Below are 12,362 nucleotides of genomic sequence, written 5' to 3'. Positions count from 1 at the left end.
TAATGTAATCTGTCATGTATTACTTCCCTGTATGGAGCATTATGCTACAAGAAAAGCAAATTCAAGGCCAAGGCAATGGATGTTATTCTTGTGGCTTCCATTGCTATTCACCGAACTGTTGATCACAATTTTTCACAGCAAGCTCTGCACACCTGCATATTGGCAAGAATGCCTAACACATTCATGTGTTCAGAAGCTCAAAAGGCTCAAAAGGAAAAACAAGAAACAAAAAACAAAACCTCTTGGAATTTCAGCTGAAAGCATACAATTGTGTGATAATATTTTGCAGGTTTCCTGTTTAATTTGTTCAATGTATTGAGCTTCCATGCAGATTAACTATACAATCAAACACTGAGGGTGAGAAGATAGCTGTGCCTTGCCAAACTCACCAAGAAATAATAAGTTATCTCCAGTCATATATTATCAGTGTGTCTTTTGCAGAGTGAATATGGAAATGTGTGTTCTTTGACTGAGATGATGTTATACAGGCCAGCAGGCACACACTGCTGAAAAAAAATGCTATAAAATTACAGCTATTCAGGCTGCCTTAATAAGCAAAGGTCTAACAATTTGCATGCTTTTGCTGGTTAAATCCTTCTCCTGGGCTTCCAGCAGTGTGGGCCTTTTGCTGACACAACTGCTTTGTTGCTTTGTTAAAGCCTTTCACGTCGTGACTGCCCTCTCTCCCTGTTATCACCCATGTTGCTTTCTTAGAAAGCCTGTCAAGTCGATGAAGGTCCATGGGTCACAGAGAGAGGTCCTGACCGAGGACCGTGGAGAGCTCGGGGTTAAACGTGGGTGCCTTTCTATGTGCCTAATTGACTCCTCAACTGGGAGGCCCTCCCAGGGTTTCAGCATATTTCCAGTGCAAAGAATACACATGGAGTAGATCCCAGTGCACCTTTCATTCAAGCAGTGCTGCGCAGGGAGTGTTTCCACAGTTAGTTTGCAGCGTTTCTCTTCAGGACGTGCTTATTTTCTTTGCTGTCTGGCCTTTGTCATCCTTTGACTGATGGCACGTGCAAGAGCTCTGCTGCTGTGATAGGGCAATGACTTGCAATGGCAATACCCAAAATCCGATCAGCAGTAAATGCCGCAAGACTTCTCTTCAGCGTTCAGCGTACGTTTTGGCCAGGTCATTCTGTCACAGATGGTCTTCTAACCTCCGTGTGTTTTTAGGAGCCACAGAATGCGTTTTCCTTACCCTTTCTCTCTTGTTCTTCCCCACAAGAGCAAACTTTGCCCTGAGCATTTGACGGGAGCCCTGCTGGTGGTGGGAGCGGAGCGGTGACAGGCGCAGGAAGAAATGGATAGAGAGGAGTCAAGCTGGCATGCGATGCCCTAGGAGCCGGGGGGGTAGAGGGGTAGGGAGGCGAGGGGGGCATCCGTGTTCCGTTATCCTTATAAATATCTGTGCCTGCTTTAAAATCATTTTCTTCCCTCAGACAAGGTCATGCCTTACCAGAACAGGAGAAATTGGCACAGGCTGTGATAAAAGTCAGCTATCTCTTGCAGCGTTGGAAGCCGCAGCTGATCTCAGTCCAGACACCCATGCTATAGTTTTATCAGCATGAGCTTTCTCGTGTGCCTGGCAGGTCTGATTAGCTTTTGCAAAAGAGTAGCTGAAAGGAAACAAACATAGTGTAAATGAAAGGGGGGAAAAAAAAGAAAGAATCTCTTTTCTGACATGTCTGTGAACAGCTTTTACTGCTTTCCCTGGAGAGCCTGCACGCTTGGACAGCGAGTTACTGTGAAATAGTGAGGGTCACTGCCATTGATTAAATCCTCTTTTATGTTTCCTGGTAACTCCTGAATTATGGCAAGGGTTGAGCATATTAATTTCACACTTTTTCTTCATTGACAGCCCTGATGGAGGAAAAATTCTGCAAGTCATTTTGAGTAGATAATATTGAATTAAAATAAAATTCAGGAACAAAATGGCATCTCTTTCTCATTCCCAGTTTCACACTGATGTGTTGACAGGAAAATCAATAACCAGCTGAAGTCTTAAGCACAAAAATTTTGAGCCTTGCAATTATGGTTGTTCCCTTAATCTGTAGAAGATATGGAACAGGAATACTATGAGTGAAATATATTAAAATAAGAAATATTACCTTTGTATTTCATACCTCTGCAGCTCCTTTTCTCATTTTGTGACAGAAGGCTATAACCTTAATTCTTAATTGACAGACTGAAACTGTCAGCACAAACCTCAGCAAAGCTGTTAATTAATGCTAATTATTTTGTTGGAAATTTTAAAGATGACATTTTTCAAAAATTCTTTCATTCTTTTGGATAAATGTCTGAATATTTTTTCATGTGTACATATGTATATGTGTGTATACAAATATATCTATTCACACGAACACATACAGGTATATATATTTAAACATATTGCTTTCAGAATGGTGTGTGGGCATTTGTTTTGCAGCAAACAAAAAATGTTTTGATAGCATTTGAGGAACGAGTTGGAATTTCTTAAGTTATGACACAGGGAAAAAGATGGAAATCAAAATATGAGAACACATTTGAGGGAAATTTCTTCCTGATCATGAAATTCTAAACTTCAAGCACTTATCTAGTCTGCCATAGTGCCATAAAGCCTGAAGGCCATCCGCTACCCCTGACTAAAATCTCCCCTGATGGAAATTAATTCCACGTCTTCCCCAGACAAGCTATTCCTGTGTGTGCTGGTCTCCCTGTCAGATATATTGCTGATGTCCAGTCTCAGACTTCCTGCCAGTTACTTTTTGTCCTGGCCAGTGGAGACACATAGAAAAAGTTGTTACCTTCCACTTAATCAGAATTTTTTTAATTACTGAAGGCTGTTCTCTCCCCATTTGGCTTTTCTGCTGGTGTCACAGCAACCACACCTCATTTGGTCCTTTGTCACAGACCTTGTTTTCCCTGCCACCCACCATTTATGTTGTTCCCTGGGCTGCTCTCAGTTGGTCCAATTTCCAAGAACATCAGGCCTTCCCTGACTTCCTGCACTTCCCTGTGCTGAGAACAGAAAGGTTGTCTCACATGTGGGACAGCCAGCACTCCTGTTTATACCAGGCAAGTGCTTATCAGACAAGTGTTTATCCAGTTCTTTTGACAAATTTTTTCATACACATCTCTCAGAATTAAGGCTGTGATGGTGCCATTTAATTTCTGCCTGACTGGAATAGTTATTAAGGGCAATTGACACCTGCAAGTCTCCAAAAAACACAAGTGACAAATATCAAAACATAATCAAGTGTGTTCCAGGGTGTTTAAAGTTTTCTCATCATAAGGCCATGTTGGAAACTTGCTGGTGTCATGATGAATCACCTGATTCTCATGTTGCGAAGAACCATTGGCCGCCGAAGGCAAAGCCCATGTTGGCCATTTGTTTCCCTAGACAATAGTACGGCAACACCAGAAACAAAAAACAGTAGACTTTACTAAAGGTTCTGCATGGAAATACTGTCCCCCTAAGGATACAGACCTGCGATGAGGCACAACTGAGCAGAGCTGGATTCACAAGCCACCACCCATCAGCTGCCTAACAGAGCTGCCCTTATCACCCCTCCCCAGTAGGGCAGTAAACGTGTTATCCTGAGCCTCAGCAGAAATAAGGTTAAACTAGGTTTTTTACCTCACTATCGGAGCAGGATAGATGCTGCGTAGACTTAAGCTACTGAGTCACATGAAAGGTGGTGTCTCACAGAGCGACTGCATCTCGTTGTGAAGCCTTTGCTCAGAGACCTGTACTGGTTGTGGAGTATTAGGGGTCCTTTTTAACTGGGAAAGTCCTAAACAGTTTGAGATTTACCTACACATGAAACACCATTGCTATATAGTTACAGAGCTTGAGATGCATCAGCTAGAGCCCCTTCAGCGCATGTGAGCTGTTGGCTGGGCAATTTCAGTGCAGTGTCCCCTTCTGGATCCAAAATATCCTTAATTGACATTGATTCCTTTGATGGGCTTCCAAGCCCGTCTCTTGCCTCAGGGAAAGGTTATGGCCAAGCTGAGTTTTGAGCTAGGTGTGTAATGCAAGTTATAATGTTCAGCTGGAGCAAGAACCTTGTCCTCAGGTTAGAGAAGCTGTTGGGTTTACATTCATGCTTTTGGCTGTCCATCGCATCAGTCGCGCCTGAAGCCTTCGAGTAGCCACCGACTCAGAGCAGTTGGGATAAATAATGCAGCAAGACACTCTCCCTTTCTCGTTCTGCATTACCTAGTGGGACTGCCTGCCTCAGTGTGCTGTCTTGTGTCTAGGCACACATGATCAATTAAGTAATTTTAAAGCTTCATACCAAATACAGAAGTATACGAATATTTTAGTTCACAGTAAAGCTGCATTTGGCCTGCAGGCCTGTTGTACAAGACCCATGTAGGAAGACTGAATAGTTAAACTAGCTTCTCATTAAATGCTCCTATATGCATTAGTTGTGGTATGCATAACACCTAAATGACTCTTATCTATTGTAGTTTGGTATAGGAAGCTTTGCTGGTCTGGTTGGGATTTTGCTTTCTGTGGCTTGCCTTATCTTCGGTTGGCACTGTTTTCCTTTCCAAGGATGGCCTAATCACCAGTGCATTCTTTTATTTCTTTAGCAGTGCCTCCCAAATTGAAGGAAATGAAAAACCAAGAGGCTGCTGTGGGTCAGAAGCTAGTGCTAAGGTGTGAAACCACTTCAGACTACCCTGCACTCCGATTCAAATGGTTAAAGAATGGAAAAGAGATAACCAAAAAAAACAAGCCGGAAAATATCAAGATCCCCAAAAAACAAAAGTAAGTACAGAGACATACCTTGCAAGTGGGGGTGGGAGGAAAGGGTTGTAAGCTATTTACCACAATGCAAGCACTGCAGTGTCTCTGCCACACAGAGCTAAACGCTATGGGTTATGGAAGAAGAATATTTAAAGGAATAGTTGCTGACTTTATGTAGTATTGTATAAATATCCTATAATTTTCCCTTTTTAATTCCTATTTTTATTCTGATAGCCAAAGGCTATTGTTTTAACTTGTAAGCCTTGGAGATGGGCCTTTTCTAAACTACTGATAAAACAGAGGTACCTTATGCATGTTGTCTGAAATCCAAGAATGTTTAAAATCCTCAAAGCGATGCAAATTTGGAAATATTTTTGAGATTCACGTTGCAAGCAATCCAGTCCCGAAGGAAGGCTGAAGACTTCCTGCATTAGCCCCCGGTGCTCTATACTCAGCTGGCAGCAGCCCATTACCGGAGGTATCCCAGCGCCTACAGAGTGAGGCACCAGTCTAGCAGATGTCAGATGGGTTGGGGGGCCTGTGAATCCCATCCTTCCACCCGGCCGAGGGTCTCCTCTACGTGTGACTGGTGGCCAGTGCCAAGGGATGGGCTGGTGCCTAGTTTCTGCGGGTAAAGCAGAAGCAGCTATGCAATACCTCGTCTGCTTTGAGGCAGGAGAAAAGTCTTTCGCTCTTGTGTCTCTCCCACGCTGTTTAGGTGTAAAAGCCTTGAATGTGGCTGCTCCTCCACAGAAGGGAGCTGTGAAAATGTGTCCAAGCCCAGCCCTGCAATGACCACTTCTCCTCCCCATAGGCAGGGGTGCTGCCAGCTGCACTGCACCATCCCTTCCTTCTGTGCAAGGCTCAGCAGACCTGGGGGGCTCTGCAAGAGGAGATATTCCCTTCAAGGTGTTAAGTGCCCCTGTGCTCGTTGCCAGCTTTTATCTCCTTAGACCAAAGAGCAGCCAAAATCAGAGAAGGGCTTGTCCTTTTGGACTCATTCAGGATGAAAACGAGATGTCCTGCCCTCCCGTCCAGTTTCTTGTGCCACAGCCAGGGGCTGGTGAAGCAAGGAGCGGGGCAGAGCAGCACCAGGGCACAGGCAGCAAAGAGGGACCCGGTGATGTCTCTTTCCAGCACTGCCGAAATGGAGCTGTTCCAGGTGGCAGATAGCCTGATAAATTGTCTAGACCCATTTGCAGGGCCATATGTCTCAGTCAGAGTCGTGTTTCCAGTCTGCTCTGTAGAGCAAAGATTCAGGTCAGAGCCTGGACCTCAGCCGCCCAGGCCTCACCGTGCTGCCTGTGCAGGAAAAACACTATTTTCTCCTATTACATTTTGGCTGATGTTGACTGAGTGTGGAACCTTGGCCCCACCAAACCGAGTGGAGTCAGGATTTCACCTTCTGTTTCCTCATCTTCCTCAGGGCTGGGCTTTATCAGCACAGCACTGGATCAGTACCAGTCTTGGCTATTAGCAGGCACTGGGAGACGGTGGAGCCCTTGGTGAGGGAAGTTGAGCAGGAAATGGTTTTGAAGCCTCAGAACTGTACTGGGATGAACCTAAAGTCTCTCAAAGTTTTATGGAAGAAAAAGAGAAAAAAAGGAAGTGGTAAAAGGGAAACTAGCTAATGGCTGTTGGTTAGAGCACGTATATGGAACACATGAGGCTACTTTTGAGACTTATGAGCCAATAAATGTTAAACATTCCCCAAAAGTTACATTTGTGGTAGAATAACAAAAAAACTAGCAATTCTCACTTTTTTTTGAAAACAGGAATCTGAAGTTCTAGTCCCCCACCTTCAGTGCAGGCTTCAGCCTGGATTTTACACCTGTGTGTGCTACCCCAACAGAAACTCGCTCTGGAACAGAGAAGACCTTTCACTTAGAGATGTGAAAGTCACTAGGTGTAAAGAAAGAAAAAGAGGAAGATGAGGATTTACTTTGCCTATATCTGAGGGATTTGGCTTGCCTTTTTGCTTTCAGAATGTAACTTGGGGAATCATCAGTGCCTTGCCATTCCTTATTTTGCTCTTTGCATGTTCTCCCAAGATTGAGTGGATATGAACAGCTTAAGAGGAGTTGGATTTTATTTTGATAGAAAATGGGATAGGCACATGTTGTAAAGCTAATGAAATGGAAAAAAAATGCAGTGCAAATGAATGCATAAAAGGCCAAAATTAGAGTACATGCAGATTAGAGTAAAAGCCACATAAGAAGTTCCCATAACAAATGAAATGAATATCAGTGATTAAGGGTGGATCTTTTTCATTTATTTTCCTTATGTTTTTTTCACCACAGCCCATTGATAAATATGTCTCATTCGTATGTTGCCACATCGTTAAAATTATTAAGTGTGGGAAATATGCATGAGGAAGGTTAGAGTGGTTTTTGAGCTGTCTAGAATTAATGTCTATTTTAAAGGTCAAATGGCTACAGAAAAGTAGGCTGTGTTTCTGAAGAACCATTATCAGCATGCAGGATAGCACAGTCCTATTGGTTCCTTCCATCCAGGCAGCTGAGAAGAACACCTTCCACATTCTTATAAATCCTCATAAAGTTTGCAAGTAGTGTTCAACAGCCAGAAGTGACTTCTGGCAATTTTATATTTTACAAAAAATCACTTTTCTGATTGTATGATGGCAAAATAAAACTCATTCACTGTGGAGAAAAAAAGGAATGTTTTTTTTTTTAATTTTGACTATTTAACTTTAGATTTTTTAACAAATTGTACAAATACCTGGTTGAATTATTACATATCTAGCTCAGAAACAGAATATAAAGGCTTTAGGTTGTCATCTGGAATACTCATGGAAAAGACAAAACTGAAGCTTAGTATTTATTGGATGCATTGGGTCAGGGGGAATACTACAGTTTCATAAGATTTGCTGAAGCGGGGGACAGATGCTGACTGTTTCCCTAGATTTTTAATGTCTTTAGCAGAGTCTGTGGAATTGCAGGTTTCCCCAGAGCTTAGCATTTTGAAGACGGGCACTTCGTGTAAAATGAACTTCAGGAATCACTCTTCCAAGCTTGCTGGGTGGATTTTGTGGTGGTTGGTTCAGAGGGCTCAGGGCCCGGATGTGATGACATTATTGTACCACAGGTGAACCACACTAAATCACTGCGCCCCTCCAAATTCCAGCAGAAGCTGAGAAGGAGACACTGTGTGAGTTAAAATAGAGAAACTGCATGAGTTTAAATTGTAGTGAAAGGTCTTAAATGTAGTCAGACCTTTCAGTGAAAGATACGAAAAACAAACGCTTTTTACCTCAAATTTACCATGGACAAAGAGCAGGCTCACAGTGAGTTTCTGTTGCTCTTGTGATTGCTGGTGACTCATTAAGCCATAATACATAAATTTGTGCATCCACCTAAGCGTTTCCTCTGTGTCAATGGAAACACTGGAAAAAACAGGCACCAAACAAGGTCTTTTCACCTGCTAGTTAAACATTCCTGCTCTTGCCGACTTGTAATGGTAATGTTTCATTGCCCTTCTCTGCATTTCAAATCCAGCTGAAGGCTTTACTTTGTTGTGTTGGGTAGTATGCTGAGCAGTGTAAAGTTCACTTCCTTACATGAACACAAACTCCTGTGCTAGGGTTGGTTTGTTTGGGCACAGGGAGGGCGTTTGCAGCATCAGCCAGCTGATGCACTGGAAGAAACAGTGCACCAGGACACTTTGTGTTAAGTGCCCTGTGTTTTGGGCTTCTTCCTAGCTTAGCCTAGATATTTGCTCACAGATAGGCAATTCTGGATGACAGATGGAGCCTGGAAGCAAAGTGAATTTGAGCAGTCAGATAAACTAGGCTGGGACTGCGTTCTGTGGATACATTTTTTTCCCTTCATGCACAAATACAAGCTTAGTAATGTCATAGCTGCAATGAGCTAAAGATATAGGACAAGCAAGCCTGATAAGGAAAGGCATTTTCTAATATAGTATGGTATATATTGAGAAAAGGGCAAGCATTTGGACGCAAAATCCCTTATCAAGAAGAGTAGCAAGTACTGTTGGAGTACCATATTGCTAAGGAGCCACTTCATTTACAGCCATTGAGTCAGACTATTTTGAATTCTGTCCTAGTAAGTCTCAGTAATATCCTTAAGGTTATAAATATTCATATTATTTCTCATGTTTGCAGACTTTTTCTACAGTCATGAATAAATTTGGCTTACTATACTTGTAAGAAATATGGTTGTTTCACTTATTTTAATATCATCTTAAAATTACAAAGGGAAACCCACACTTCCCCGGCTCTCTCCATAGCTGTCACTTAAAATAGAGAATAAAAATTAATGTGGAGGGACAAGAGTTGCCTCCTCTAAAAGCCGTGAGTGCCACAAAGCTAGTTTGCATTGACACTACTCAATATCAGAGAGAGTCACAGAGAGCAGAGATATAGAGAGTGCCCAGATAAAAGTGATATAGCTGCACCTGCGCTTCCTGTTTATCACTGCTTTAAACTGAGTTCCCAGAAGCGCTGTGTCTATCTACATTGCCTCTTGAAGTACCCTGAGGCTACAGTGTGCTCTCCATATAGATAAATGTCTGCAAGCATGGCTGAAAGATAACCTGTGGAGTTTAGGAAGTATCACCTGTCCACGCAAGTTTTGGACAGCATAGACTACTGATAGATGTTCCTGGACAAGCCATCAAGCCATCAGCAAAGGCAGATGTGTGGATGGCTGGCAAGAAGACTAAAGAGCAGGTCATGTTTACCGTGATATAAGCATAGCTGTAAGATGCAAAATTCCCACCCAGAGAGGCAGTAGCTGTCAATGTCTCAACCCATTTCTCTGCAAGTCTGTGCTTGTTTGCCATTAGAAACACAGCCAGGAACAGAGCCCAGTTAATTCAGCATTGGGATCTGTGCTCCTAACATGAACTGACAAGGGAGACCAAGTGGTCAGCTCTTCAGTCGTTTACCTTTTCAGTAAACCTGATCAGATTCCTCACCTCAGCTTGGCTACTCTCCCTTCTTGCAAGCCCAGAGATCACAAGAAAGCTGTTTCAGAGCATGAGAGGGAAACTCTTATGATGTGGGTCTCTAGCAGAGCTACAGGTCCAGCTGGTGCATGGCTCTCACCTCAGGGCTGACTCCTTGGCAGTAGCACTTTTGCTTAGAGATGGGGAAGGCCGAGCTGCCCATAGGCAGATGTTAGAGACGGGGTAGCTGACTACACTGCTGGAGGGAGGGATGGCCATCTGTGCAGGGAGTTAGAAGCCTTGGCTGTGCCGACACAAAGCAACTCCTCAAACACCTCTTGGCTTAGCACTCATGGCTAGCCATGTTGGTGGCTGGAAGATTTTAGAGAGAAAAAAGCTCCACATCCTTGGGAACGATTCTTCCCATTGGGGTAGGCTATCACAAGGAAGCCCATGCTCATGCAGTCTCCCAAGTGGCTATTCTGTGTGTTATAAATAAAGGTCTTTGTTATAGGCAAAACTTTCCCAAAGCACCTCTTCTGAAGAGGAACTGGAAAAAGTAGTAATTTTGCAAATTTTCCCCAATCTAGTCATTCTCCACAGTCCAGGTAATGGGATTACTGACATCACATGTGTTGGGGACCCCTCGAATGACACCAGAACATGTTCCTACCAAATTAATGGGCAGGCAGGAGTTCTGCATTTTAAAATCTAATCTTAAAACCTTGGAGACTGATTAAATTACATCTCTGAGCCAGGAACAAAATGTAGCTTCATGCAAATTGTGCTCCTGCCCATAATTTTTTGTTAGTGCTGGAGAATGATTTACTATTGGGGTTTTGGAGGTTGTTAAAGAGAGTGGTGTGTCCTTATCTCATGATTATTTAGTCAAATGTTGGAAACTACAGTACTTACCCAGAACTCTGCTATTGGCAACATGAACCCATAGGAAAGGGTAATCTATTTTAATATTACACCCATCTCCATGGCATCTGAATAGCCAACAGTTCAGCTGAGAGAGGAAGGCTGTTTTTCAGACATTTCCTTTAAGAACAAAGCCTCCTCTCTAGCAGAAAAGCATAAACAAGTATCTTTATTTGAGTTCATTAATATGCCTGTTTTCCATCAGCCTGTAGGAGAGACACGTTTTTACTCTCCTCCCTTCTTTCAAAACTGGATAGTGTTAACCTGTCAGAGTATAAGAAAGGAAGACAAGGCTCTTTATTGGGGGAAAAAGAGGGTGCATTAGTTGATGCAGTGACTGTTACTGCGATATAGGACGTTTATATACATGTTTTTTCTAATTTCACAGGAAGTACTCTGAGCTTCACATTTATAGAGCCACGCTGGCCGACGCCGGGGAATATGCATGCAGAGTGAGCAGCAAACTAGGGAATGACAGTACCAAAGCCAGTGTTACCATCACAGACACCAACGGTAAGGCTTGGCTCTTTATTTTACTATCACATTCAGAGACCTTGTATTTACGCTGCCATTGGGACAAAAGGCTTTCAGGGAGGGAGAAGTTTTGCTAGTGGAAGTGGAAGTGGAAACACTGAAAACTATCAAGCGTGCCAAGAAAATAAATTAGGCCTGACTTGTCTCCTATGTATGCACTATCGGTTTGACTTTCCTTACCCAAAGAAACAGCATCCTCTTATGGATGCTGGGAGAGAACAACATTTTTGATGAGACACTTCCCAACACCAAGTACAACTCACAGCCTAAATAATCAAGATAAGAAGAGGATGAAGGAAAGGAATATTATTTTTATTCCTATCATACACATAGGTAGTGGAGGCGCTATAGGCCTGTGATGGAGCTTTCATTTAACCTGAAAGAAGTCACAATCTGATTTCTAAACCAAAACTTCTTAATTTGTCTTTACATAATATTTGTATGGTTCTGATTGCCACAGCTTTTCCTTTCAGAGATGTTGATGAGTTTTTTGGGTTTTGCCATAATAGAGACATTTAGAGCAGCCTCTGTGATCAACCTATCAAAGTTATTCAAAGGCATGAATGTCATCCAGGTACTGTGATTTAAATTTATTTCTTGAGGAACAGAGATTCTCATCAGGCAGATGGCTTTCAGACTTATCCAAAGAATTTAAAGTTATTGAAGTTTTTTTTTTCAGAACTCCTTTCCATTTCATTTATAGGAAGTTCCAAATGCTCCTGACAGAATTTAATGAGTGCTTTCATTGTACACAAATGTTTTAGCAGTACTGTTTCTCACTGCAAGTGTATTGGAGGCTGTGATTCAGTAGAAATCTTGTTTCTTGAACGTGCCATTGACAAATTTAACTCTGGTAATTCAAGCTCCAGGATCTAGCCAGTTGTGAAGTATCGAACAAACATGCCCTGATTAGCAAACAGAGTAAGTTCTGTGTGTATACAAGATGGGTTTTAAAATGTTGTTGCAAGGGGAATTTACCAGTGATGTTCTTCTGTTCCACATTGCCCTCTGGAGCAGGAGATAGATATTTCAGTAAATACAAAACTGAATGTGACCCTTTGCCACTGGGGCTCGTCGTTGGCTATTTGCTGTTGTGTGGTCATGCAGTGATTGCTAGACTGCATTCGCATCACATATTTGCTATTCTGATTCATCAGCTAAAGACTCTCAAGTGCTGAGATTTCATACTTGCTGTATGGTATTGTAGTCATGATCAGACGTCAGGAGACTGATA

General features: G+C 42.5%; 1 protein-coding gene across 7 annotated transcripts in view; it reads left to right on the top strand.

The window, feature by feature from the left end:
• Positions 1–12,362, top strand: part of NRG1 (neuregulin 1) — a 302,969-nt gene that overhangs the window by 147,188 nt on the left and 143,419 nt on the right. For all 7 annotated transcript variants that reach the window (XM_064501188.1, XM_064501187.1, XM_064501186.1 and 4 more), the window contains exons 2-3: positions 4,588–4,765; positions 10,983–11,107. In XM_064501188.1, the coding sequence (XP_064357258.1) occupies positions 4,611–4,765; positions 10,983–11,107 (280 nt within the window). In that variant the 5' untranslated portion in view covers positions 4,588–4,610. The remainder of the gene's footprint in view (positions 1–4,587; positions 4,766–10,982; positions 11,108–12,362) is intronic.

This window comes from Dromaius novaehollandiae, chromosome Z (genome assembly GCF_036370855.1).
Source record: "Dromaius novaehollandiae isolate bDroNov1 chromosome Z, bDroNov1.hap1, whole genome shotgun sequence".
In the NCBI taxonomy this organism is placed as follows: Eukaryota; Metazoa; Chordata; class Aves; order Casuariiformes; family Dromaiidae; genus Dromaius; species Dromaius novaehollandiae.
Note: the sequence above shows the minus strand (reverse complement) of the source record. Positions and strands in the feature narration are given on the sequence as shown.